The 27,736-nt window shown below is 34.0% G+C and overlaps 1 protein-coding gene across 1 annotated transcript; it reads right to left on the reverse strand.

Annotated features, from left to right (window-relative positions):
- Window positions 1–1,657: 1,657 nt before the first annotated feature.
- Window positions 1,658–13,733, reverse strand: loj (logjam). The gene is made up of 4 exons (XM_069821388.1): window positions 13,514–13,733; window positions 9,647–9,843; window positions 9,050–9,116; window positions 1,658–2,350 (listed from the first exon to the last, which is right to left on the reverse strand). Exons 1-4 carry the CDS (start codon window positions 13,718–13,720, stop codon window positions 2,129–2,131), a joined length of 693 nt encoding a protein of 230 aa, XP_069677489.1. The 5' UTR covers window positions 13,721–13,733; the 3' UTR covers window positions 1,658–2,128.
- Window positions 13,734–27,736: the final 14,003 nt, after the last annotated feature.

Consider the following 27,736-nt stretch of genomic DNA (forward strand, 5'->3'; position numbering starts at 1 on the left):
ACCGCTAAACAAAATACAAAGGCTCGCATATTGTTTGCTAATTTATCCAGTATCCCTGCTTTCTTCTCTCGATCTCCACACAGTCTGTATTACATTAATGTGTTTCAAAATACAATTCCATCAGCTGGGGCAACAGGATGGAGTTTTAAAATAAGAACAGTAAATGTTGTTCATGAGAAGAAGGCGCCATTGCTAGAATGTTTTTAAACCATAATGGATTCTGAAACATCTAACAACATCACAATAAATGAGGCAAGCGTCCTGGTGTATACTCTTGAAGATCCTGAATTCAATCTCTGGCTCAGTTTTTTTTATTTATTGATGTATCATGTAAATATATTATACAACCAACTACAACATCGCCAGTTAGATATTTCTAAGGTTCAAATCTGCATATAAAAAATTAAATTATGGTTTATTTAACGACACTCGCAACTGCAGGGGTTATATCAGCGTCGATGTTGTGCCGGAATTTTGTCCCGCAGGATTCTTTTAAATGCCAGTAAATCTACTGACATGAGCCAAGGAAGTGTGTGACCTCATTATCACACAAGCTAAAACCCGATTCCAGTTCATAGATAATCTGATATTATCTCGTCTTCTGCGTCAAAAAAAAATTTGAATGCTACAAAAGCTCATTTCCTGAAAATGACCTAAATGTATGTGTGAAGTTTTTTCCAATGTTCGATAAAGACAAACTAAAAACGGAACTCACTGTGTTGTATCAGAGACAAGAATTCAGAAATATCAGTGACGCAGTCATGCTCTTGCAGTTTCTTCTATCTGAGAACTTGCAGGCCTCATTTTCAGAAGTTGTGGAACTACTACACATAGCTATCACCATACCAATGACAACTTCCGAACCAGAATGTTGCTCTTCGTGTTTGAAGAGAGTAAAATCCTAACTTAGAAATACGATGTGAGAAGAGAGACTGACAGCATTAGCTATGTTTTCCATTGTAAAGATTGTGTTAAATGACATATCGGATTTTAATAAGAAGATGATTAAAAAATTTGCAATCTACAAGACAAGGCGCATGGAACTAATCTTTAAATAAGGTAAGTTGCTTGGTTTATTTTTGTATGCAGCCCCCTTAATTCAATACCCACGAGCCGCCACTGCTTCTCATTCAGACATAACTGGTTTCACAATTATTTGGATAGGGAGTAGATAGAACAAAAGGCAGTTAGCAAAGAATAACTTTCACTGATGGGAAAAATGTATACCCACTGGCTGCTACTGAACACAAAACAAGTGAGCTGAGAGTGTGGAAAACAGATTTCTCTACCTATTGCATTCCTTAAAGGGCATTCAATCTTATTTGCAGCCTTCCTATGGGATGTGAACAAGAAAATAGCGTTCTGATGGACAGACCTTTAAAACGTAAGATGCAGTTATATTTTAGAAAATATTTTTGAGAAAAGAGTGCGCATTATGGTCCAAAAAGTATGCTATGTATTTTTACTCCACCATTTTGGTTAAGCGGGGTTTTACTGTACTTGAAAGTAATATAAAAATGGGAGGTAGCTGAATATAACGCTGTGATATAACAATGTTATGCAAAACCACCCAGTGTACATAAGATGCTCATACTTGAATTTATTTTTGATAATTTTTTTCATTGACAGAGATGGTATTCGTGTTCAAATAAAAGTGTTACAAAAATACATTTATTTAACAATATAAATGCTCATTCGATATTAAATATCGAAAACACAATTACAATCACTTTACTTTACGTCTAGATATGGAGGTATCACTAACGTTTACATGTAATGTATATAAATAGAATAGCACAAAAAAATGTGTGCATGTAATAACAGTGCCAAACAATAATTACCTCATTGCAGTCATCATTCTAAATTATATGTAAAGGCAGGAATGTTTTCAATTAAATAAAACGTGTTTATACATTTAAACAATTGAGCATTCAAGTCCATTGTAATTTTTTGCCAGATTCTCACTCTTCAATTGCCATTTTGTTTTTCTCTGACACCACTTTAGCTTCTCATACTCATATAATACTGCACTTTACAAAACTCTCTACATAAAAAGTAAATTCAGATCCCATTTTTTCCAGAGCCAATGACAAATTGTTAGTTTTTTCTCAAGACTCGTTAAACATGTTCATGCCCTTGGCCTGGGATTCTTTATCTCAAAAAGCTTTCGAACAAAATAAACTTGCAGAACAGTAGTACACGTAATGACAAGAATCTGTGCAACGGACCAGTTTTGTACATAGCGATTGTTGTCTTCTAACAGATTGTAGTCCCAAGTTTCCCTGCCCCTAGTGTGATGTTGGTATTGTAGCATTTCGTTGATGTTACGTTCCACTCCTTTAATAGATTCCTGATCAAACAAACACAATTAAAATCTTGTTTAATTAATTGTAATGACGTAATGCCATGCATTATTCTTTATAAGAATAATTCTGAAGCAGAGTGAACTTCTGTTGCTTGTGCAAATTAAAAACTGTAGAGTAATATCTCATAAACTGAAGAAATTCCCATGCAAATGTAAAGCAGGCCGTTGTTATTAAGTGCATAAGATAGGAAATACACCTCTACAGAAAGAAACATTACCTGAAGGACGTAACCTTCAAAAGCTTAAAATAAAGTTAGTATGTATCTTAATTATCATTTAAAGAACCATGTCTCCTTCAAAGTTTTCTTTACACTTTATAACTTTCCTTATACAGAATGTCTCAGGAGGAATATAAAATGTAGGATAATGTAGTTTGACTTAACCTATATCAATTTAAAATGATATACCTACATCTGAAGTCTAACAGTTGAGGAGAAATTAAGGGAAGAAATACTGGAAAGTCTTATGGTTCTGTGTACTATACTTGATATGATACGCCAGACCTTTGTACATGGCAGCATCTGAGCACCACAAAGCCAGTGCAACACACAATTGAATACATGTTCACTTGACATTTAATTCGTGTTTCGCAAAGTAAATACGCGGACATGATTTTTCTTTATGGATTTTGTAATGACAATGCATTGGCTGCTGTTGAGGAATACAAATGACATTATCCCAATTGAAGGGTTCCGTCTAGCTGTGTGTTTTCCCGTGTTTTCCGGATGTTATCTGAAACTGGCAACCTACCAAGTGCTTAATTGACGTAGGAAAGAGAACTGATACCAATACCTGATACGAATTTACAATTCATGAAATCCATAATAAGATTGTCTTGTGTAATAATTATATTCTCTTATTGATTTTATACTTAACTATGAAATAAACTTATTGGAACAACACAAGATGCAGCATTTTCAATAATGTATCATATCACAATGTTCGAAAACGTAGACATACGTCTATAATGCCTCTCTCCATTTAAAAGTTCGCCCATTAATAACTTCCCAACCGTTACATTTCGGACATAGGTATATCAGGTTAAATTGATGTAGTTTAACCCGAACTACATTATCCTGAAATATTTTACATTCCTCCTGAAACACCCTGTATATTATTTCCAATATATGATATGTCCGTAAAGTCATGGTGGGTTTTAATTTACATTTTAATGAATCACTACTAAATGAAAGAATAATTCACCAAGCTTTTACTATGTATTCACTGAAGTTCATGTGAACTCCTAAGGTAGCCTGGCAGACATCTAGGCAATACTCACAATTTCTGTCACATTTGGATCAAGAATATCAAAAGCGATGGATGTGATGGCTTCTCTGATTTGCTGTCTCAAATGGTTAATGTTGTCAAAGGGTATACTGTATACCCTTTACTTGATATAACTCCATAAGTAAAAGTCCAGAGAGCTGGTAGCCATGGTTTTCATCCACCCCTTTTAATCAATCTCTGTGGAAATATTTAATTTAGAAATTCCCAAATTACAGAGAAATGCGCAGGACTATCTTGCTGAAGTATTATTACATTGGCTTGGGAATTTGGAGGTATTGCAAAAGTTACAACTTCTCTAGGTAATTCTACGAGGTTATAGTGGAGTCTGCAAAGACGGGATCATTGCTTTATATCTTGCAAGAGCATATCTCAAGTCAATTTTTAGGCAATTCTGCTCATGTTCAACAATGAGCATGTAGATTTTCATAAGCTCATATTCTCACGATGTGCTGCCCAGAAACATGAAAAGTGACCTCACTACTAAATACTATACCGCTATGATCTAAAAACTGTTCGTCATTGCTACTTATGAAGAATGTCTGCAGCAAAATAGTATCTTTCGTAATAATCAACCATGTGGAATGCATATTATCAATCGATGATTACAGTTAGGAAAACACAACACTATATGGACTGTTCTTTTTAAATGCCTACTTGTTAAGCAGATTTTTGCATTGATTTCTTAGGATTGTGTAAATAGTTGGTTTGTATGGTTTCAACAGATTAAGCTTACAAACGATCTACCTGAACGCATTTTGATTATTATGATTATTAGAGGAGAAAAGTTCGCTCCGGCGCCAGGGATCGAACCCAGGTCCTCTACATACCAAGTACTCTAACCAGTGACTTACGCCGAAGTTCAATCCACAGCACTGGATCGAATCCCTCTCCTCTAATGTTTTTCCCTTTGTGGCCTGACTCCACATGTGTTGACATATATTAAGTCAACTGCCATTATACAAGGAGCACACTCAATTGAGTGACTTGGTGGCCGGGATTCCACAGTAATATGCACTGTTGGGCGAAGAATCTATGTAAAGATTAATTTTTGTCCTACAGAATATATCTGTAAACACTAAACACTAGAGGAGAGGGATTCGACCAAGTGCTGTGGATTGAACTTTGGCGTAGCTCAGTGGTTAGAGCACTTGGTATGTAGAACCAAGGACCCGGGTTCGATTCCGGCACAGGAGCGAATTTTTCTCCTCTAATAATCACTGCCACCATAATAGATATATTCTGTAGGACCAAAAATTAATCTTTACGTTGAACGCATTTTGGTCAGTACGTTTCCTGTTCCTTTCAACTATTTATTCCAATGGCAAATTATCTTTTCATGCACCTATAATACATCTTCATTACATGCAAGGTGGTATTCATATTTGACTAGAGTAACGAATACAAATTTTTCAAGACACAAAATGCATTGCACTTCTTTCTTACATCTATCTTATTAATTGTAACAATAACAATTAGTTGGTAACTACAGAAACAGTAACAGGACAAAATCTTGGACAGTTATTCTTTCATTTAGTGGCTATTTTACATCATCATGTTTCATTATAACTATATAACAATTTAAAAACCAGTTTGACTTCACAGACACAACAGAAGATTATACTCATCACTAATGATTAAAGTGAGTACAAAATTAAAGAAATAACCTTCATTATTCAGAAAATGATTTAACTTGAGCTCTTTTCATTGCTAGTGAATCATATTGGGTGATGTTTGGAGAAGCATAAAATAAAAACTCTGTAACATGACAACCACTGCTATTTAATTTTCAGTAATCTGTATAGGCTATATGTTCCAGAAGACTGGGGGTTTTGTCCACATTAGACCTCAATGTACCACCATTGCGTACACAACATAATTCATATTGTGAGGATTTTTCCTCCCAAATGTAATGTAACATCTCAGGGGTAGTTTTTCCAAAAGCTGGGACAATCTTTATTTTGAGATCAACAATATCATTGCGTCTTGTGCATAGATATCATTATTCACAAACCCCAAACAAAGAAATCAGGTGGTATCAGGTAGAGTTGGGCAACACGATTCTTTTTCAGAAGTCGATTCCAACGATTCAATCATACATTACGAATCGATTCTAACGATTCGTTCACAATTCTTCTCAGTCTGCGATTCCAACTATTCTTTTGGATCGTCAACGAGTTCACGATTCTTCCTACTCTGCGATTCCAACGATTCGTCAACGAACGACTTACAGGACACTTTCCTTTGCAAACCACGCGTAGAACAAAAACGTTCTACATCTCTCGCATAGATGGCATAAGAGGCGAGATATTGGATTGTCTCTTTCTCATTGGCTGGAACCATTCAGCATGACCTCCATTAATCTACAAAATTACCCAAGATAATGTTTCTAAATTATAATTTATCAACTGAACCTTATTATGAAGTACATATTTTGCATTTCATCTCTATTTAACTATGCAAATTTCAGGTTTGTGTTCATTATTTTCCATACTTAACAAATGCAGTACAAATTTTGATTTCACTGTCGCTCGGGAGCATTCGACACGGTTCGGAAATGTCCGTTGACAGGTTACATCAAACAACTAATAGAATCGTGGGTTACGATACCATGCCAATTCCTTACTATTCTTTTGAACGACGATTCGTTACGATTCTTTTGAACGATGATTCGTTGATACCACGAATCGATTCTTACGATTCTTTATTATTAGTCGTTCGAATGAACGATTCGTTCACGAATCGACCCAACTCTAGTATCAGGTATGGAGAATTTGGACACTAAGTAACTGGCCACCATGATCTCACCAATTCATATAGCATGTTATTCATGAAATTGTTTCACTCAATGAGGTGATGCGGCATCTTGAACATCATGCCCATGTAGTTTTCCTGTTACAGCCGTGATATAAATACAAGTGATCCATTTCTGTAGATCCACATCGTGTAGTGGCAGAACATGTTATATACGATTGGGGTGTATGGTATAGCTCTCACTGTGGACAGTTGTCTAAGACTTTTGTTAGAACTTGCTGTCATAGCAGCGCTGACAGCAGCTTGAATTTCTAGCACATGCCTATGGCCAATAGTGTACGACATGTTAACAGAGCCACTTTCTTCAGATGTACAGTATCGTAACCTTATTGACTTGTAATTCGGAGCTCTCCAAATGTCATACTTATGGTAAAAATGACGTTAAGGGGTTAGGTACAGCTTTCAGCAGTAAAATTTGGAAATATTCAACATTTTTTCCCTCCATTAGTTTTTTCTTGTACAATAATGAAAATTAGTATGTGTAAAACACTGTTCTTCTACTATATGAAAAAAATATTTTTACGATTTAAAAAAATTATTTACATTTTTTTTTTTTCAAAATTCAGTTCACTGTGCAGTGATGAAGCATTTCCCACATAACTAAAAAACTATCACACATGCTGTGTTGAAATTTTTTGTGTGTACTTATGAATGTCATATCTACAATATGGTGCAAGATCACTTCTCTACCTTTGATAGATTGTTTGATAAAAAATAAATTCATTAAAAGAAATGGTCAAATGTTAATATTTTCTTCTAACACAAAATCAAAAAAAATATTATTTATTAAGGAATGTAGTTTAAAGAGCATGATATTGTAAACATGAGTTTCAGCAATAAAATAAAAGAGAGAGCACATGAAAAAGTAAACAAGTTTATGAGTTATGAGAAAACGCTTCATCACTGCACAGTGAACTACCACCATTATGAATGTTAAAAAAATATATATAAATAATTTTTCTTTAATCGTAAAAATATTTTTTTCATATAGCAGAAGGACAGTGTTTTACACACACCAATTTTCATTATTGCACATGATACAGTAATGGAGGAAAAAAATGTTGAATATTTCCAAAAATTTTACTACTGTAAGCTGTACCTAACCCCTTAAGCTAATGTTACACTTTAAAATTTTGCAAACCACAACACACATTTCGCTCACTGCTGCGCAATAAACAGCATTTTGTTTATTCAGTCATTGCAGAGTTACTATTTGAATTCTTTTGTTCGGAAAAACAATAACATAAAACTTCCATATTTAACCAAAATAAATTTTGTGCCATTCCTGATAAAATATTTATAGCAATTTTATTTTATGCCTTCCTAAACAGAACAAACTGTTAAGTTTAAAAAACCAGAGCTACTTTCACTTTCCGGTGAAAAAGGATATGAGGCAGATATCCTAGTCACTAAAAAATGAATTTAATTGCGTGGATTTAGCCATTTGTAATGAGTAACGACAGCCTTCTTACCTTTCTATTTTCATCTACAAGTGAAGGTAGATGCAACCTTCACAATATCATAATTCCTATTTTTGTAACAATTGGAAAAAAGTTCAAGCCAAACCTCTTCTGAATAATTCATTCTTGTTTTCTGCTGTAGTAAGAATAATCTTCACTATTCTTATATAAACTTTCAAGTACTTCTTAAATTTATAAATAGGCCTATAATTCATTAATTCAATTAAGTTGTGATTAGCATTTCTAGAATAAACACAGGTATATGCTATTGCAGAGTTGTCGTCTGAAGTTATTCCAAAGATTACATTCAGCCAGCATCTATTACTTTAATGATGCTTTTTCAAATGACTGCAGTTTTCTCTCCGGACATTAAAATAATTTCATTTTATTGTGTCACATCAATTTTCAGAAGAGTATTCTAATGCCATATCAACACAAAACAGTGCACATTTGAAAGTGAGGAATAGTAACTAATTCTAAGTAATTCTGGTAGAAAATCTAAGAACCACATAATGATAATAAGGCAGTAGATATTAATAACTTTATTACGGATATTTAGTTCCCGATTTATATTAAAATTATTTCAATAAGACAAAGATTTTTGTAACATCCGATACATTCTCAATTAAATACGAAATTAAGAAACAATATGATATACGTGTCACTATTATATTCTGTATCCTGATTTTTATGCTCCATTGATTATAATTAGTTTGTTTCAGCAATGCTCATTGCTAGAAATCTTCCATTTCAATTATTAATGCATGCAAACCATCTATAAAAAAGTCAAAGACATCATGACCACAGCTAGTATATACAGTCACGAAGCTTGAGTTTATGAGGGTACTAGAAACAATAGACGTGCAGGTACTATTTCGCATTGTCTGTAATGAGGCGATAGTAGCGATCCTAGTGGTTAGCAACTATCTATGGATGCATATTTGCTACGTATACTAGACTGTGTCATGACTATTTACATGCAATACAGCAAAAATGCGGTAGGTATACTCAACTACCTCCAACTACAAAGCTACTTAAATGTATTTATCAAATAACTAGAAAAATACGTTAGTTAATACACTAAAAACTATAAGATAAATTATAAATATATAGTATTAATACTCACAGTAAAGTTTGACACACTAAGGTTTAATTCTTCTACTTCCTTGGTAAATTTATCCCACTGATCATATCTAGAAAAAGAAAAGCAATATTATTTATTTAATTCAATGCAGTGGCATTTGACTGGAGTCATTTGCCGTACAATGGCATTAAAACCAAAATGAAAGTGAAAATGAAATGAAAACGGTACAATTTTTAACTTTATAAAATGTACGCAAAACCAGATCGAAATCGAGATTCTTCTGAAGACAGGAGATAAGATTTTCATAAAAGTAAAAAAAAATTACTTCTTGGTGATTTTATAACATTGGAGTCAGCTTTGCTTCTACTCTTGAGAACATCCCTGTCATATCATGCCAAGCTGTTTGAAATCTACAACTAGGGGATGAAAAAGTTCAAGAAAACTTGTGACTACAGTAAATGCGTGTTATTCTGGTCATGGTCATACTATTTGACGTGGGTGCAATAAATTTATGCTAGCTTACAATCTGAAGTTTTAGCAATTTAAAAAAAATGCGTAACAAATTATGAATTCATGTATACAGACAAAGTGAACAGCAAATATGTTGAAAAATTTCAGCTACAGTTTATAGAACAATACCTGATAACAGTAAGGTACAGATTCACAAGCTTTGCAGCAAATCTGGAAAATTGATTATCAATGCAAACACTGTAGTAGCCACCAGTTGATGCCTGGTCTTGATAATCTGCATTTGGTCGCCACTGATAGGGGTGGACAATTTGTCCATTCGGATGTCTTACTGCGAATCCAGCCATGCCATCACCACCTCGAAGTACCTAAAATAATAGTCATAACAAATACGAGTATAATAACTCTGTTTATTATGTACTGTATATATGAAAACACAAATCACACAAGGTTATATAAAGCAATTGGCCATTTCAACAGTAGTGGCTGATATTTATAATGTGCTAATGACTAGAGATCCTCTGATTGGGGTTCTAGCTGATATGTATATCTATTATCAGGCAGTACATCTCACTTGACGATATGTGTCAGAGGAAGAACAACTGTTTGTAAACATCTGAAGTCTGATTACTGTAATATGTCACCAGTCGGCGACGTATGCAATGGAAAGGGAAAGGAACTGCCCACCCTACCCCATTACCTCCTGGCTTAGTTGCCTCATGAACGATGGCTTATTGGTGTCAATGAGGTTCAAACCTGTGTTCAGACAGTTGACTAAACAATAATGACTAATAATAATAATAATAATAATAATAATAATAATAATAATAATAATAATAATAATAATCCGTGGCGCTACAGCCCATGCAGGGCCAAGACCGACCACCCGGCTGCTGCCCTCACGGCCATATGCCGAACCAGAATGGAGGTATCGTGTGGTTAGCACGATGATCCCACCAGTCGTTATAGCTGGTTTGCGTAACTGGATTTCGCTACTTATCGTAGCTACCCAAGTGCATCACGATGCTGGGAAACAATAATGACTAGAGACAGGAAAAAATTAATAAAATTTCATATTCTAAACCATTCCACCTAGTGGTATGGGAACATGAATTTTCATGAGTCATGATATTCAGAATGCAATTGACGCCTTTTTGTTTTCTTTCGTATTTCGTAATATTTTGAAAAAATTTTCATATTTCATTAAAATATCTTAGATTTTTTGTTTGTTTGTTAGATTTTTTTTCATGTTTTGTACGATTTCCTCCTCTTCCCTTAATATTTGTATAATTACCACTGAACTGGGCTTTCCAGACATTACAAGATCGACAACAGAGATGTTTTCCAGAGAACACTTGAAAAACCTAAGTCACCCATTCCATCAAATTCCGAGATCACCAAGGGTAAGCGAAATCTTAAAAAAACTGATGAACTGCTAAGTTATTTGAACAAATAAATAACGACTTCACTGTGTTAACTCTATAAATTTTTGGGTTCTATTACCTGACTGACTAGTTTCAATGTCGTGTGCATCATCCTTTGAATCCTTTATTTATTCAAATAACTTAATAGTTAATCAGTGATTATGTAAGTGTTGAAAAGTGTATTCAAGAACGAAGAAAAACATTTAACAAAAAAAGCCGCCCTAAATAAGGGTTCGAATAGATCGGCCTACTAATCAATTCATAAAGAATAATCATTAAAACCAATTGTGTGACAATTTGAAAGGAAAAAGAAAACATTAAGATAAATAATATGAAAACATAGGAAATCATTTACAATAAAAGTTTGTTGGGTACAAATGATTACTAATTATAGTTAAGGATGATTTTAACACATGAGATCCTATGGCATCAATCGTTGCATCAGAAATTTTAAATTGTTTAAGTTGATTTAAAGTTTCTCGTGGGATCGTGCCACAGACACTGAACATGAGTCCAAAAACTGTCCAATGTGTGATGTGGTATTGTGCTCCAAGATGCTGACAACAAGGCTCATATATGACTTGTTTTTCACGACACACTTCTTGTGGCTGTTGCTCATGCATTTCGAAACGGATTGTGGGATCAAGAATGACACCCTTATCCTTCTGCCGATCAATTATGATGATATCATCACGTCTAGTAGAGCCATCAGAAGAGACGCAACCAACCTCCTCATAAACTTCATAGGAAGCATTCTGACAGATTGAAGATGCGATGAGAGAACGAACAGTATTATGTCTGTTGATTTGGAGCAATTCTCCATGATGGCAGAAACCCAAGATGTGAGGAAGCGTTTCTTGCTCGTCGCATCTTCTGCAACGGGTTGAGTCAATATTTCTACCAGGGAGAGTACGTACAGGTATTGTATTACAGTTCATTTTAATGGCTTGCGTCCACTGACTGGTCGAAAGTCCCTTTTTGGTTGAGATCCACGAATTACCTTTCTTCCAGTGAGAATAGAAAACAACTCTCAAACCTTTACTTTTCAATTTGCTCCATTGATGAATAGAATCTTCACGCAATGCTTTTCTTACTTTTTGAGAAGAAATACGTTCAGAGCAATCCAAGGTAATTGGTAATTGTTTGATGCAATGTTCAATTTCGTTTGGAAGATTCCAAGTGGCTGCTACATGAGGGTTATCAACGTGTAAAAGTCTTTGACAAATATTTCAATGCTGAAGGTATGCTTCCCTTTAGTCATTGAGCTCACAGAGTCAATGAATTCGAGAAGCCAAAACAAAGTAAGTGGTTCCTATTCCACCATTGCTCATTCTTTTGAATCCAGTGAAATTATTTTTTGAGTGTTTGCCATGTCTACTTTTATGCGTGTAAATTAAGCCTAATGTTTTAAATGGGTTTCAACTATCAATTTTGCTAACTAGTTAATTCTTCCTCTTTCTGCAACTTCATGAGTTTTTCATCACACTAAACAATATCAACTGACGGAAGATGTAATCTTTTGCCAAAATAGCCTATATAGAAAAGTTAATTTGTGTTGCATTGTAATCAATGTTAAGCCCAGCCAATATATGAACTACTTTTCTTTTCAGTTTTTTCTATCTTCAGTGTAAAAAGTTAAGTTATGTAGTCCTTGCATTTATATAAAAGGTTTGATTATGCTGACAAACTGTTTAATTAGGCAGATTTGTTGTAGCCCTATTTTATTTTGTGGCATATTAAATTTAGACAAAATTCGAAAGGGCTTATCGGTATTTTATAAAAATAATTATGTAAATCTGCTCCAAATGGTTTAGAAACGAAGATATTTTAGCACTGAAATATTACTGCATTGATATTTTCATACTTTGCCAAAATAAATTTATTTTGGCAAAATTTTCTTCACAGTGTCCTAGTCATTAATAATGACCTATAATAGCACAAGGTTATTTTGTTGTAAAATAAATCATCTTCTTGGTTAAAGCACACGATTTAAATGCTCAGCTGGGTAAATCTTTAAAATAGGATTACCAAAGGATGGGGGACAGCAAAAAAAAAAAAAAGGCAAACTTTCTCAGTCTCAATTTGTGTCAACAGAACTATACCAAAACAGGCAAAGTAATGAGTTTTCCTAGGAAGCCCAATTTAACGCATGAATAGGTGTCAATGTTACAAAATTAAAATTTCTAATGTTAGGACCTACACATAAGGAATTTTATTCCTTCATTCAACACACAATGTGAAAAGTGCCTCTAAAACTCATGTTTTCCATCACAAACTACAAAAATTTAATTTAATTTGATTGAATAATGACAATTATTTACTTATAATTCCCCAGCATAATTCAAATTTATATAATATTTTAATTATCCTGATTCTAGAATGAAACTATGATAAATATATATATCAGGACAATGACATGTGCATGACATGTTAATGTCAACATATGTTGTTATACAAAGAGATTAAAATGTTCCACATTTTATAAAATTAGTTAACATTACATACTATCAATATGCATTAGTATATTTTAAAGTAAGCTTTTCTAGCAACATTAAACTTTTAATTCAACAAGTCCTGAATAATTGAATGCATTTGTGCAGCTGTGTTTACCTACTTGAAAGCTCACATAAAACGTTGCGCCGGGATTTACATATTGGAAATAACAGTCTTCCTTTCCTGGATCAATATGAACTTTATAGTCCATTGCCACGGCGGGTAGAGATTCATACCACGGCACAGTTGTCGTTTCGCTGTTACATATATGTACAAAATAAGGTAATATTGACAGAGACAGAAACAACGTGGCATACACTACAGCCATGTTTGGACGTCTGTCTTTTAAGCTCGGCTCAAACCGCTTTCTCCTTCTGACCAATGCGCATCGAACAAATCAGCTGACTTAAAAGGCGCCAGATTTAAAAGTTCTTCGAACAAGTCAGCTGAAACAGATCACAAACTACATTTCTGTCTCCTTCAGTGTTTAATCTTTCATACATCTTCAGCAATAAGAAGAGCTTAGGAAAACACAATAGGCTTACCGAGACTACATGGGATCGTGTGTTATAATATAATCGAACACAAACATCTCTTATGTTTGGTGAAACACTTAGAAATGAAGTTTAAGGCCTTATATCGTTAACCAGTCATAAGTACCAACTCATGAAAAGCAAGAAGATTTCTTATCATTGAAAAGTAAAGATTAGAAACTGTCATTATTTTCTTTCAGAGAATTAATAGTCCACTGAAATCTAATGCACCAAGCAGAGGATGAAGATAAAACACATAATAAGCAAAATAATAGCCTACAGTAAGTACATTAATATATCAAAAGATATGTGACTTGAAGGGAGCCAAGTCCTCGCGATATTTTGATGTTGACTCCCACTGATTCCTCTTCTTTTTAATTAGTTCTTTAACGACGCTGTATCAAGTACCAGTTATTTACCATCGATTGGATTGATGATAGCAAGATGAGACTGAGGATTTGCCAAGGATTATTTGCCATTCGCCTTGCAATTGAGGATAATCCAACAAAACTTAACAATGTTATCATATCTTTACAAGAAGAAAATCAAACTAAAATTCAAGTTACCGTTACAGTGCAGTTTTGCGAAGGCTTTGGAATAATATTGGTCTAAATTTTCAGTGCAGAATATATTGTATTTGTAATTTAAAAAATATGATCGTGCAAAAAATGTTGTACGGTACAATACACGTTTTTCAAACTTTTCCTTGATTTTGTAAAAAGTGCTTCTCAACTTTGTATCGTAATACACTATTACAAAACGAGAAATAGTTCCTCTAGCTCCTATCATAAGCCTATTGCTTTGGTTTCTCTAAGTTTATATATATTTTTAAATACTAGGGAATGGTGGGCTCGTAAATACTTTTCTTTCCTTTGTCAACATCATCAGGTTGACCGCTATAACTATCGAAGCGAACAGTTGACTTAATGATCGGTGGCCATTTTAGTTTTATTATACTTTTAAGCCTGACATAGTGATCTAAACCTTCTGCATTTCTTAGCTAGTTCCTTGAGTGCATCATTTTCATTAACAGAAACTTTCTATGTATGTAGAGCAGTGGCAAAAAAACCCGGACCGACCCTTGTAGCTGATTTCAGAGCCTTGTTCACAGTGACAGCACTAAGACTTTCGTGGTTCGAATCCTGCCTGGGAAGGAAACTCTTTTGTTCCTTATTCAAATTTATTCTCAATACTTTTCGATTGCAGCGATATTTTACTACTTAATTAACTTATTATTTCCAGAACATGACGTTTACCAGCTTATTTTCTAATGGCTTCCGAAATGGGTTACGTCAGCAGTCGAAACTACTACAATTTCAATAGATTACTCGCTATCTTGTGAATGCGGGCATGGCATGCGCAGTGGCTCATTTTGGGGACTTTGATTATTTCGTCGGTCCGTTTTTTTGCTACTACTGTACATTAAGGTACTTCTCTCCTGTACTGTTCCTAAGGTATGATTTCTTAGTGGTGTAAATGACCTTTCAGAAGCACCGGGTAGTAGTTACAGGGAGAGTTTCCATTATTGTGAACAGATTGTGTATTACTGGAAGTAAGTCACTGTTATAATGTTGCAGAGCTTCAACAGTTTCTCTTCTTTTTTCTGGCGTGCTCTGGAGAAGGTTTTTACTCCTAAAACCACCCCCATGCTGCACCACTGTGTAAATTAATATTTTAAACGGATTACAAATATCAATTTTGCTGCTTACTTAATTTAGCCTCTTTTTGCAACTTCATGCTGTTTTCATAGTAAAAAAATAATTAATTTTAACTGTCAGAAGGTGTAATTTTATGTGAGAAAATATAGAACAATTATATTTTGTGTTGTATTGTAACTAGTGTTGAGTGCAGCCATAAGAACTATTTTCTTTGTTTTATGTTCTCTCAGAACTGAGTATAATAAATTGAGTTATCTTGTTCTTGCACTCACATAAGGATTTGATGATGCTGAAAAACTGTTTAAAAATTAGAGTCCTGCATTTGGTTACCTAAAGCATCCAGGCAATTCGTAACAGTGTATACATGTATGTATGTATGTATGTATGTATGGTTTTTTTTTATCCAATGCCACCAGGTTATCTTTTCGACATTTCTGGTCTTCTCTCCTGGCTGTGGCTTAATTGTAACCCACTTCTGAGGTTATGTATGTATGTATTTATGGAGTATAGCTTGACATCATCCAACGCTACTTAGTTCAGATCTGCTTTTCAGTGAACATACGAAAAAAAAATAAAGCTATGTGGTTGAAAATGAGTGCTACAATAGAAGAATTTGGTAGTGAGCACATTGTTAGGAAAGAAGAAAATGTATTTTATCAAAAAGAAGAAAACAAGTTTTTCATTTGAAGCACTTGAAATATTTACATTGTAAAGCACACACTCATAATTTATTTTTAAGTTTGTGCTAAAATGTATATTTTTTCATTTCTTAATTCCAAACTTTAATTAGATCTAAAGTATCTAGATGTGTTTTACTTATTTGTAAAAATCAGTAATAGACAAATTCTGGGTGCCAGGTATCTATGGTGACTTAAAATTGTATGTGGCGCCTAAATTGAGTTCAAAGTTTCTTAAGACTTCCATTTATTTTTATATCACTACGACTAATATATAATGTTAATAGAAGCGATTGTAGGAAGAAATTCAAATGTTTTTTTTAAATTAATATCACTACATTCGTTATGCATCTCAAGATATTTTTCTACATGGCTTCAGTGTGTCTCTGAGGAGTGTGTTTGCATTGCATAGGCTAGGTATTTAATATTGTTCAGTATATTTCAGTAAATATATCTTTACCTTAGCTCGGGTGGTTTCCTTCATTGCATGTCAGGACGAAATTTGGTGACTCTTGAAAATAAAGGGGCTGGCTCCTGATTTTTTTTTTTTTTAAGTTTTGTCTATTCCAAGTAAAAATTATCTTTTATTGCATATAAGATACCTTTAAATATAGACTTCTTTATTGTTGTTATTAAATCCAAGTGGTATTTCTGTTGTTCACCGACTTATACAAACAGGTACACGAATAAACAGATGTAGACACACAATAGGTACTTCTTGGTTCACTGAAACGTGAACTGTTGACTTGCAACTTGTTCTCCGTATGAAGCTAGTATGATTGATGTACATCTACTTAATTTGTATTCAAAGTAACCAAACGCAGGACTCTATTAATTATGCAATTATGCAGATTTATAATATTTTATTTGGTAGCATATTAAATGCAGACAAAACTATTAATCTCCAAAGGCTTATTTTGTAAATAATGATGTAAACCTACTTCAGATGTTCTACAAACGAAAATATTTAACATTGAAATACTTATTTTATATTTTCTTATTTTGGCAAAATTTTCTTCATATTGTACTGATCTTTGAAGATGAAATATCTTCGCAGCATAGTGGTCTACATGAAGCAAAAAGAGATAAAGAACGAAGAAGTAACATTCTGGGAATTAAAAAATTGCAAGATAAACTTGAAGGTAGCAGAATTAGATGGTTTGGACACGTTATGAGGGTGGGTTATGAAAGGTCATCACATAGGGCGTTGATATTAAAAGTTGGTGGACGGAGATCTCACAGAGGGCAAAATGAAAACATCGGGTGAAACCCTTGAAACAAGATGTGAAAAGAAGAGGAAAGTTATGGAATTGAAGTAATGAACAAGAATTTATGGAATGACCAAGAAAACTGGAGGCTGATATCTCACACTCGACCCCATAACTGGGGACACGCGAATGGATGATGATGATGATGATGATGATGATGAAGTTAATATATACCCAATCAGATACATACACTTAGATTATCTTCGATTGTCATTAGAAATTGGACAGTAAGTTAGGTAGGTTGTAAAATTTATGGAAAATAAATTCACCAGAGATCAAAATGATATTGTAATAATAATAATAATAATAATAATAATAATAATAATAATAATAATAATAATAGTAATAATAATAGTAATAATAATAATAATAAATCAATACTTACCTGTACCTGTTACTTAACATGAAGAAATCTCTGCAGTTCCTCAGGTTACAATGTGAATCAAAAGATGATCAACAGAAATATTTTGTAATTTGCTTCATGAATATAATATCCTGTTAAAGAATTGTGTGTTTTTTTTAAAATATCCTTTAAAAAAATTATTGATGTTATATGTAGGCTATACATTGTGTTCCGCTTATAAGTATAATAAAAGAAACAGTTATAACATCAAAAGTAAGCACTCAAATGGGAAACGGTTGGTACCATTTTAAAGAGGAGGTCTGAAAGTTTTAATTCATTGTTGTTAGATGAGTCACGCATCACGCGCATGCGCAGATAATTTCATTTGATAAATCTTATCGTATCTTGCGTCTTGGGGAAGAGTTAGTCGCCATATGGACACCACAGCAGAAAGTCTTTTGTGAGCTATCATTAGCAGAACAAAAATCTGTGTTGTCTTGGTAATCCATTTTGAATCTTGCGTACAATACTTTTAACACTTGAATATGAGTAATTGATTAACTAGCGGACTTACTCGTGTCAATTATGTAAGTTTGTGCGGCTTACAGCTGTTTCGGTGCTTCATCACGCCATCCTCAGAGCCTACTAGATCCCGGCATCATCTCGAACTTCTCTGCCTGTTATGTGGGTGCGTTTGATTGTTGAAATGTGTTGAAAAGTGGAGTCAAATAGTGTGTGTGTAATGAAATTGACCTGTGTGTTGAGAATTTGATTGGGGTGTGTGAGGATGGTGTGATGAAGCACCGAAACAGCTGTAAGCCGCACAAACTTACATAATTAACACGAGTAAGTCCGCTAGTTAATCAATTACCTAAAAATCTGTGATTCATGTATTCGTCGTCAATACATCCTTAGAGTGAGGGAAGCCGTTCCGATATACACATCAATAATGAAATGGGATAGGCAGCTCAGGGAAACTGGAAGTTTGTTATCTGAAGCAGGCAAACATTTCAAGCGTAAAGTGTCTGAGGAAAAGGTCGAGCGCATTTGCGAGGCATTTCAGAGAAGCCCATGGAAATCCATACGACAGGCTAGTGTGCAGCTGAACATCCCACCAACAACAGTGCACACAGTGCTCCACAAAAGATTGCATTTGTGAGCGTACAAATTGCAACTTCACCAGAAGATTATTCTGAATGATAGACGGGAACGAAAATGCTTTGTGGAAACAATGTTGGCACAAGTGGAAGATAACGATACATTTCTAACTCGAATGTGCTTCTCAGATGAGGCAACCTTCCACGTTAGTGGAAAAGTAAACAGACACATTGTCGCATCTGGGATCGGAAAATCTGCGTAATGTAATTAAATAAGAATGGGTTTCTCCTAAATGGAATGTTTGGTGTGGGATCATGTGTGACAGAATCATCGGTCCCAATTTTTTTTTTTTGTTGAGAAGACGATCAATGCAAACATTACCTGGATATGTTGCAACTGTATGCTTTGCCTCAATTCCCTGGTGGAACAATTTTCCAGCAAGGTGGGGCTCCACCTCACCTTGCCAACGCAGTTTGCACACTCTTAGATGAACATTTTCCTGCAAGATGGGATCGGAAGAGAATTACCCTACATCGTATGGCCTGCCAGATCACCAGACCTAACGCCACCTGATTTTTTTCTGTGAGGATTTGTTAAGGACCAGGTCTACAGGACACCAGTACGTGATTTGACAGATTTACAGGAAAGAATTTATGCTGCTGTCAACAATGTCACACCACAGATGCTTCATAACACATGGCTCGTGGTAGAATACCGGTTGGACATTTCCTGTGCCACTAATGGAACTCATATTGAGGTTATGGGACATTAGGTAAGAAAAATTCCCAGTTTTCACTCTTTGCAACAATTGATTTCATCACTGAATTCGTATTAGTTCAGAAGTTATAGCTATATCTTTTATTATACTTATAAGCAGAACATTCTGTAGAAGTACCGGTACCAGTAGGCCACCACAAGGCAGTTTTAAAGTACTAGTAATGAGGGTAATTTTGCAATTGGTTGAGTTTCTTTTTCACAAGCTGTTGACGTATCACCTGCTAGTGTGTGTGAGTGTGTATATGGTGATAGAAGGAGGATTGGATATTCACTAGCAAATTATGATTAGTAGCGCTGTTAGTCCAGGCAATACAAAATGACTAACATCAATGTTTACAGATATAAGAATATCAACATGGTTGCTTCATTGACTGAAAAGGAAAGTAAGATAGTGGTACCTATTCAGATGCTGATGAAAATTTGCATTTGAGTTCACATGAAACCGGTATTGACTCTGGTACAGGTCCCTTTCGTGTAAAATCATGTGGTACTAACGTCTCCTGACATAAATGACATAGTCAATATATAATAGTAGATGTGAAAGGAAATACAGTTTTCAAACACTTCTTTTATTTTTCTTCATTCTTATTTTATGTACTGGTACCGGTACTATTCAAGTGAAAATATGAAATGGTCGAAGCAAAATGCAGCTTTATCATTGCATCTGCCTTCTTTATAAGCATGACAGTAGCGGCTCTTGCATATTTCTTAAGAGGAGGAAAGAAATTAACAGCACTAAATGACACCTTCTTGAATGAAACATGCTACAAATTAGCCTACATGCATACATGTAAGACCAGGTAGTGTTGGGGTTGGCCTTCCCTTCTGTATAGCAATAAACTGTTTTTGTAAACTGAGTTTCCTAAATTGTCCAAAATATATTATGATTTCATTTCCATTCATTGTTGAATAATTGCATAAATTAACAATGACAAGGAAATTCACAACCTTGTAGCATTTTTCGAACACACTACGACATCACATTTCATTTCCTATTAAAAATGTTTGATTAATAAATGAAATTTGATGTGATCTAACGATTGTAATGATTGTTAAAGTTAGTATTGAATAGATTAAGAAGTAAATAATTCATATATTTCCCACGTGTTGGAAGAGACTAGCTACTAACTCGTAACCGGAACCGTTTTATGGAAAAATGGAAATGGGAATGAGAAATAATCTGAGGAAAGCGAGAACACTGCACCACCCACGTGGTCTGTATTGCCACAAGTACATTTTACAACTTCAGTATCACATACTTTTGAAGAATGTCAGTTCTTGTAAAGTCATACTATCATTATTGTTCAAAGCTGCCGGTGGCCAATTAATTTTTTATGTTAAAAATGATGTAGTTTGGAGCACCTACTTTTAGTTTCAAATATATTTTTACAAACCTGACAACTTGGCTGTTGCCCTGTCTAGTAAACAATGAATAGAAGTGAATTTCAGGGGCCAACTACGTAAAACTACTTTCTCTTTGTTTTACATAAACCCAACTTTAACTTTCAAATATCCACGAAAGTTTTAAACCATGAATAGTAGCCTATATAAAGTGCAATGAATAATATTTTTTATTTATAATTAAAAAAAAAAAAAAGTTTACATGGTGTATTTCATAGCGTTGCATTAAAACTGTTTTTGTTGTGTCTCCTCCTAGATGTGTTATAGTCCGGTTGAATGCAACATTGTTAGATGGCAGCGGTAGCGAGCTTGCTGCACGACCAGTCGGTTTCTGTTTCCACCCATAACTGATTCAGAGGAAGATCTCCTCCCTCTCCATTCATTTACTTGCTTTAAAACTCTGCTTCTTTCTCTGGCCACTAGTGCGCTGTTGTCTATGTGTGTTAACTGCAGTAGAGGAGGAATGGAGTGCCTTTCCTCTATACAGACAATCTCGCATCTTTCTCACAGTTTTCTACAGCACATGAGTGCGCATCGTTTAAAACTCGATCAACCGAGTTTTTCTTATAGCTGTGAACTTAAAAATTATCGAATCTTCCTCGAATTTAAAGGCACATATTTTATTTGGTATTTACTTTCAAAAGAAGAAAATGTGAGGAGGACGTTCCTCCCTTCCCTCCCCCGAGGAACCGCCACTGAAGCATGACCATACTCAACAATCTGATGTCGAACAATATTTCAGTAACTATCAAAATAAGTAACCATGGTTTCAATGTCAATCAGCTTTCTGTCATGCAAGTTTATACACAGCAGTGCGCTCTGATTGCAGACAAAGAATATAATTTAATAACGAAGTAATGTATGGTACCTACATCAAATTTTGCTTGCGTATGACATTGAAACAATTTTTCATCGGTTAGTTGAGGTCGCTGCATAAACTGCTGAATGATACATGTAATCTGGCATCGCTGATATGGATGATTGCGAGATGAGTTTCAGGATATATAGCATAATTATTATGATTGATCAGTTTAAATTCGAAAGGATGCAAAAATTTGTGTTGCTAATTACAGACCCAAATGCATCATTAAGCTATTAATATAATTCTCAAAAGTGTTTGAGAAATTTTATTACTGGTATAATAGACTGTGTCATTATTTGGAATCCAACAATATACCGTTGTTAGTTTTATAGCAGATTGCGTAGATCACAATATAAAGGTGAACAAATGGAGTGAAGAAGATGCAAGAGCTAGTCATCGAAAGCTTGGAAACAAATATCAAAGTCACTTGGCTGAGAGTCCAAGGAGAGTTATTCTGTAGCAGTTGATGTTTTTGGAACATGTGAGTAAATTGCAGTTTGGACTCTGTCACAATGTAGAATTTTTTTTAATAGCTTAGACTAACAGAGGGTAGATGGACATATGATTTCTGCATTGTATCAAAAATTATGAATCGTTTGATTAATACTAAATGTATCTTGGTTTTTAATATAAAACATCATCAGAGGAAAAATTATACTCACAAGGTAAGGTGAATATTTCTAAATTTTAGAAAATCTTTTTACATGGTGGATCATTCCATACAAAATTTTAAGAATATGCCAGTGATGTCATGAATTTTTTTCGGGCTTTTAATATAATAATGTTATTATGAAAATAAATTAAACTGCCAAGTATTTTTAATATTTTAGTCATACGGATGACTGAAAAATGGGTGGCAGTTACATATTGCTATCCATAATTTGAAATATTCTACACACCCTATATGAAATGTCATCGAAACTAAAGAGACGCCATTGTAAACCTGAACAACTATGTTTTAATACCTTAAAGACTAATTCGAATAATATTAAGGGATGCTCATAAAAACACCTCATTGAAAAAAAGAAATAGTTTTATATTCGAATGGACCGATTTAAATTCATGCGAATTTCATTTGTATTGAAGAAAATCTTATTCTTAATCCATCTCCCAAGTTTTATGACGTTATCTCAAGAAACCTATGAATAATTAAATTAATAAAATGATTAATTTTTGTTCTGATGGTTGAAAATCGCTTCCTATGTGTGGCGGTCGCAGCATTCACGAGACTTCATAACGATGAGTAATCTCAAACGTCCGTCTCCCTGACCTTGATCTCACAACATTCTGTATGATGGGAGAGTCTACCTGCTGAGTTCCTTTGTTCCGGTGAGTTATTTTTATTAAAAACTGACATGATATTTAAGTAAATATTCTGACATTTTCGCAGTGGAATCAATATACCCTAAAGAATTAAACATATGTTTTTTCGTCTGTAAAAATGAATTGCATTTTCTGTTCTATATTATTTTAAATTATTTTACGGCAGGTAACTACTTAAAAGAGGAGGCTAAGGCTCGACTTTGGGCTGTGATGCCATCGTAGTAGTAGTAGTAGTAGTAACTACTTAAAAAATTATACTTTTTTTTTTTTTTTTTTTTTTTCATTTTGAGGGAATTTATAAACAAGGCTCTCCTCTTTCGAATTGCATTGAAATCACTTTTCCATCTTCTTTTACATAGTAAGATAACTTCAATGAATGAAACCGTGTTCTTTGCTGAACCAATTTTTTAAATGCTGATTGCTGCCAAACTATGAAGGATATAAATATAATATTGCGTGAAATTCATATTTAGAACATACAAAATGACCTACTACAATATTTTTAACTTTTGAGACATCATGGTTCAAAAGCATACTTTTTTGCATGGAATGACCCTGGTGTCCTTTTACACACCTATAATAATTATTCTTACGCTTTCTTTTATAAAACAAAAACATATTTAGCTTCAGATGACCTGTCCCAGAATATTGATCCATATTTCATTATTCTGTTACAAACTCACAGAGTTGATAGAGGAGACAGAATAGATATAGGTTTCATCAAGAATCTGTATTTCCAGAGATGTGCTGTTTCTGCAAGATGAAAATGTTTCATTCCATACCATCATGTGAGGTCACTGTAATAGGTACTCAGTTACATCTATAGAGGTATAGAGGTGCTTATTGGGCAGGACATGGAGTATCCTTATACTCTGCTTTTTGTGCACCCGTGATGGAATGAGTTGCGTGCCAACTATGCGTCCAGTTTTGCTGACCCCAACATTCGTCATACTACTCCTTCTTCAGCCTTTACATCCATGACTGTATCCATGTATCATACCTCTTGACGAACTGCTATTCTTCAGAGATGGTTGGTCTGGGTGGTGCAGTCGGTAGACTGGCCTTCTGTGCCTGAGATTACGGGTTCAATCCTGGCCCAGGTTGATGACATTTGAGTGTGCTTAAATGCGACAGGCTCATGTCAATGGATTTACTGGCATGTAAAAGAGCTTCCTACAGGACAAAATTCTGGCACACTCAGAGTGCGAATTAAGATTTCTGATGAGGGGGGATAGGCTCCTAGATAGAAAATACCATGCATAAAATTATTATTATCCTCATTTGATATGGCTCAATGCTTGGTTGCACTGAGTTTCTTATCTTGCATCTTGATCATAATAATTATATCCATGAGCAGGCTTAAGATAAGATGTTTAATTCCTAAGTTATTGATTGTTGTTAGCTTGCCAGTGATGTTAATACATCAATATTATTTTCTTTGCTTACTTTATACTTTATAAAGTATACTTGTATTAAAACAATAAAATTAGATTTTATGAGGAGGGGATAGAAGTTATCCATGACAGGGATGTTAATATGAATTTATGAAAGGGGGATAACTTTCCATCATGAGGGGGAAATTACCCCATGCCCCCCATTAATTCGCACCCTGGGCACACTGGTGATGCTGATATAACCTTGGCAGTTGCGAGCATAAAAACATAATTTAGTAATTTCTTCATAGATCTATATATGCGTCGTCATATCCCAGTTAGGGGACAATTCAAGAGTGTAGTCGTGCCAGGGCACTGCCTCGATATTTTTTTCTGCAACCTAGGGATGTCCTAATTCCATATTTTTAATTTTTAAAATGATACATACTTATCTTACTTTCGTCTTACTCAACTTCGTTTTTCATAATCATAAGTATGGATTAGTAATATGTAGGAGTATAAAAGCAGTGGCATTACTTATAAGATAAATAATAATAATAATAATAATAATAATAATAATAATAATAATAATAATAATAATAATAATGATGATGATGATGATGATGATGATAATATCGTGATTACCTGCGAACTTAAGCTATAATAATGATGATGATAATAATAATAAAAATAAAAAATTAATAATAATAATAATAATAATAATAATAATAATAATAATAATAATAATAATAACAACAACAATAATAATTTGATGATAAGGATGATGATGAGAATCCTGAGAAAACTTCAATCTTGACTTTGTCCACAACAAATACCGTACAACTCTGCAATTTCTGAGATTTTAACTTGGGTCAGCAGTCATAATAAACCAGTGGTCTTCTGCCAACTGGGTTATGAAGACGACTCAGTTACATCCATATTGTCAGCACCGGTATCGAACTGATATTTCAAGGCATAGATGAAAACTTGTAGGTTAGAGGTCTTGATAGTCAAAGATTATTATATCATCTTTGTACATAGAATACTCAACTTAGAATTTCAATTGGTTTAAATTTGAATATATGGGGTCTTTCATAAGTAACTGGTCACTCGAAAATGTGACTTTTTTTTATGATTTCTGGCTGTGTTGTATATCTCTGTTAGTAAGAACTTTTCCCGGTGTCATACAAAATTACTTATGGAAGACTCTGTATGACTTTGAGACATATTTCTTTGCAGTAATCCCACTTCTCCTAACATAATTTCAATAATTCTCCATCGATATCATCTCATCACATCACCTGATGCAAAAACCTGGATCTAAGTACGACGAATTCGTAATAATGAACATCGAAATGATGATAATCATACTTCCAATAATGAGGTAAAATGACTTAGAGGGTAATTAGGGAAGCATGGAAATATATTTCTGATAATGCTGTCATATAATATTAATCATATTTTGTTCCATTTATAGTACCTCCCATCATTATTCTCCTTCAATTCTAAAGAATTCTAAACACCACAAAAATATGTAACAAGATTTGTAAACCATAAATAATAAAATAATGAAACAGTCGAAAAGAAACTGTGTTTTAAAATCTGCTGTCACAACAGAAATACCATTTATTACTTCAGATTCCACCAAATCACTTTGCATTTTTATTTGTAATATTTTTATCCAGACAAATACAATAGTTTGTTATCCCTTTCAGCACTCAATTGTAGCCCAGATAATGCATGCCAAAAGAAATCTGTTATATTCCACAAAAATATAGATTTCTATACTTCACAATTCAATATTAGAATTTTATATATATCTATATATATAGTATGTACATCTTCACAATACAGTTTAAAATAAAACACATCATCACAGTGTGTTTTCACAATCCATAAAAGGCAACAGAGAAGAGTGTGGCACAAGTAGAAGGAATAAATGTGTGGGGAACCAAACTATATGTTTGTCCTAGAACATCTTCACTTGCAGATACATTGCACCAAAACATTCCAAACATCATGTTTGTTTTCAGGTACAAGGGACTCTATGTATGAAGGGGAAGAGAGGACAGCTCTTTCATTTTACATCAAGTCATGTGTTAATACGGTAAAGGAAATAATAATTTTCATGATTTAATTACATAATCGCAATAGTTGTCAGTCTTTGGTTTCTCCTACAAAGGCCGAACAAAGGTGCAGGCAAGGCAAAGGATAAGCGGTGACAATATGGCGAATAAACTTACGTGCAGGGACAGATGTTGTGGCAAATTTTGTTACATGAATCAACTTCACTGAAATACAGTAGTTATTGTGATGTCGGCTGCATTAAAACCATAATTTAGTTGCTTTGTTAATGCTTTCATATTAAAAAAAAAAAAATCTTAAAAATCTAGTACGGTAATAATTTGTTAATTTATGGCAGTTTTTATGAACCAGCACAAATGGAATTTATTAAAATTAAAACATGGTTTTGTTTTAGCTGAAAATATTTATAAATATGAACATAAAATTAAGAACTTTCAATCTGTTTCCTATCTAAAATGCTTTCTCTTATAAATTACTGAATGACAAGCAAGTTGATTTTTCAGTTCCATTTTTATTCTTATTCCGTGATTTTAAGATTTTTTCACGTATTCGCACGTAATCCACCCAACAACGCATAATTAGAATTAGATGACCATCCAGCAATCACAGTAGTATAGACACCTAAACTTCATAATAAAATAATTTTTTCATTGACTGCAAAATAATATTATACAGGTAATTTTAATATTTAGTCATAATTGTCGATGAGTAGTACACAACTCCGCCCACGTGGACTAGCTCGACACGTGAGCAAAACGGAGCTAGAGCTTTCCCTCTTGCAGGAGGCCTTAGCCCTTCTAAGGGACACTAATAGGCTATTTCATTTCATTTCATTTCATTTCAATTAAATTGAAATTTTCACACTCAATCATTCTGTGGCAATACTCCCTTTAACAATCTGCATGCATTTAAAAGGCCAATAATAGTTATCACTGCAAATAAGATT

This window comes from Periplaneta americana, chromosome 1 (assembly GCF_040183065.1).
Source record: "Periplaneta americana isolate PAMFEO1 chromosome 1, P.americana_PAMFEO1_priV1, whole genome shotgun sequence".
In the NCBI taxonomy this organism is placed as follows: domain Eukaryota; kingdom Metazoa; phylum Arthropoda; class Insecta; order Blattodea; family Blattidae; genus Periplaneta; species Periplaneta americana.

Excerpts from the sequence above, each read along its gene's own strand:
- loj (XM_069821388.1), bottom strand. The coding sequence starts at position 13,720 with ATGGCTGTAGTGTATGCCACGTTGTTTCTGTCTCTGTCAATATTACCT. Across the intron at positions 9,844-13,513 it reads CGTTTTATGTGAGCTTTCAA|GTACTTCGAGGTGGTGATGG; the intron begins GTAGGTAAACAC and ends CTATTATTTTAG. Across the intron at positions 2,351-9,049 it reads TTAGTGTGTCAAACTTTACT|GAATCTATTAAAGGAGTGGA; the intron begins GTGAGTATTAAT and ends TTGTTTGATCAG.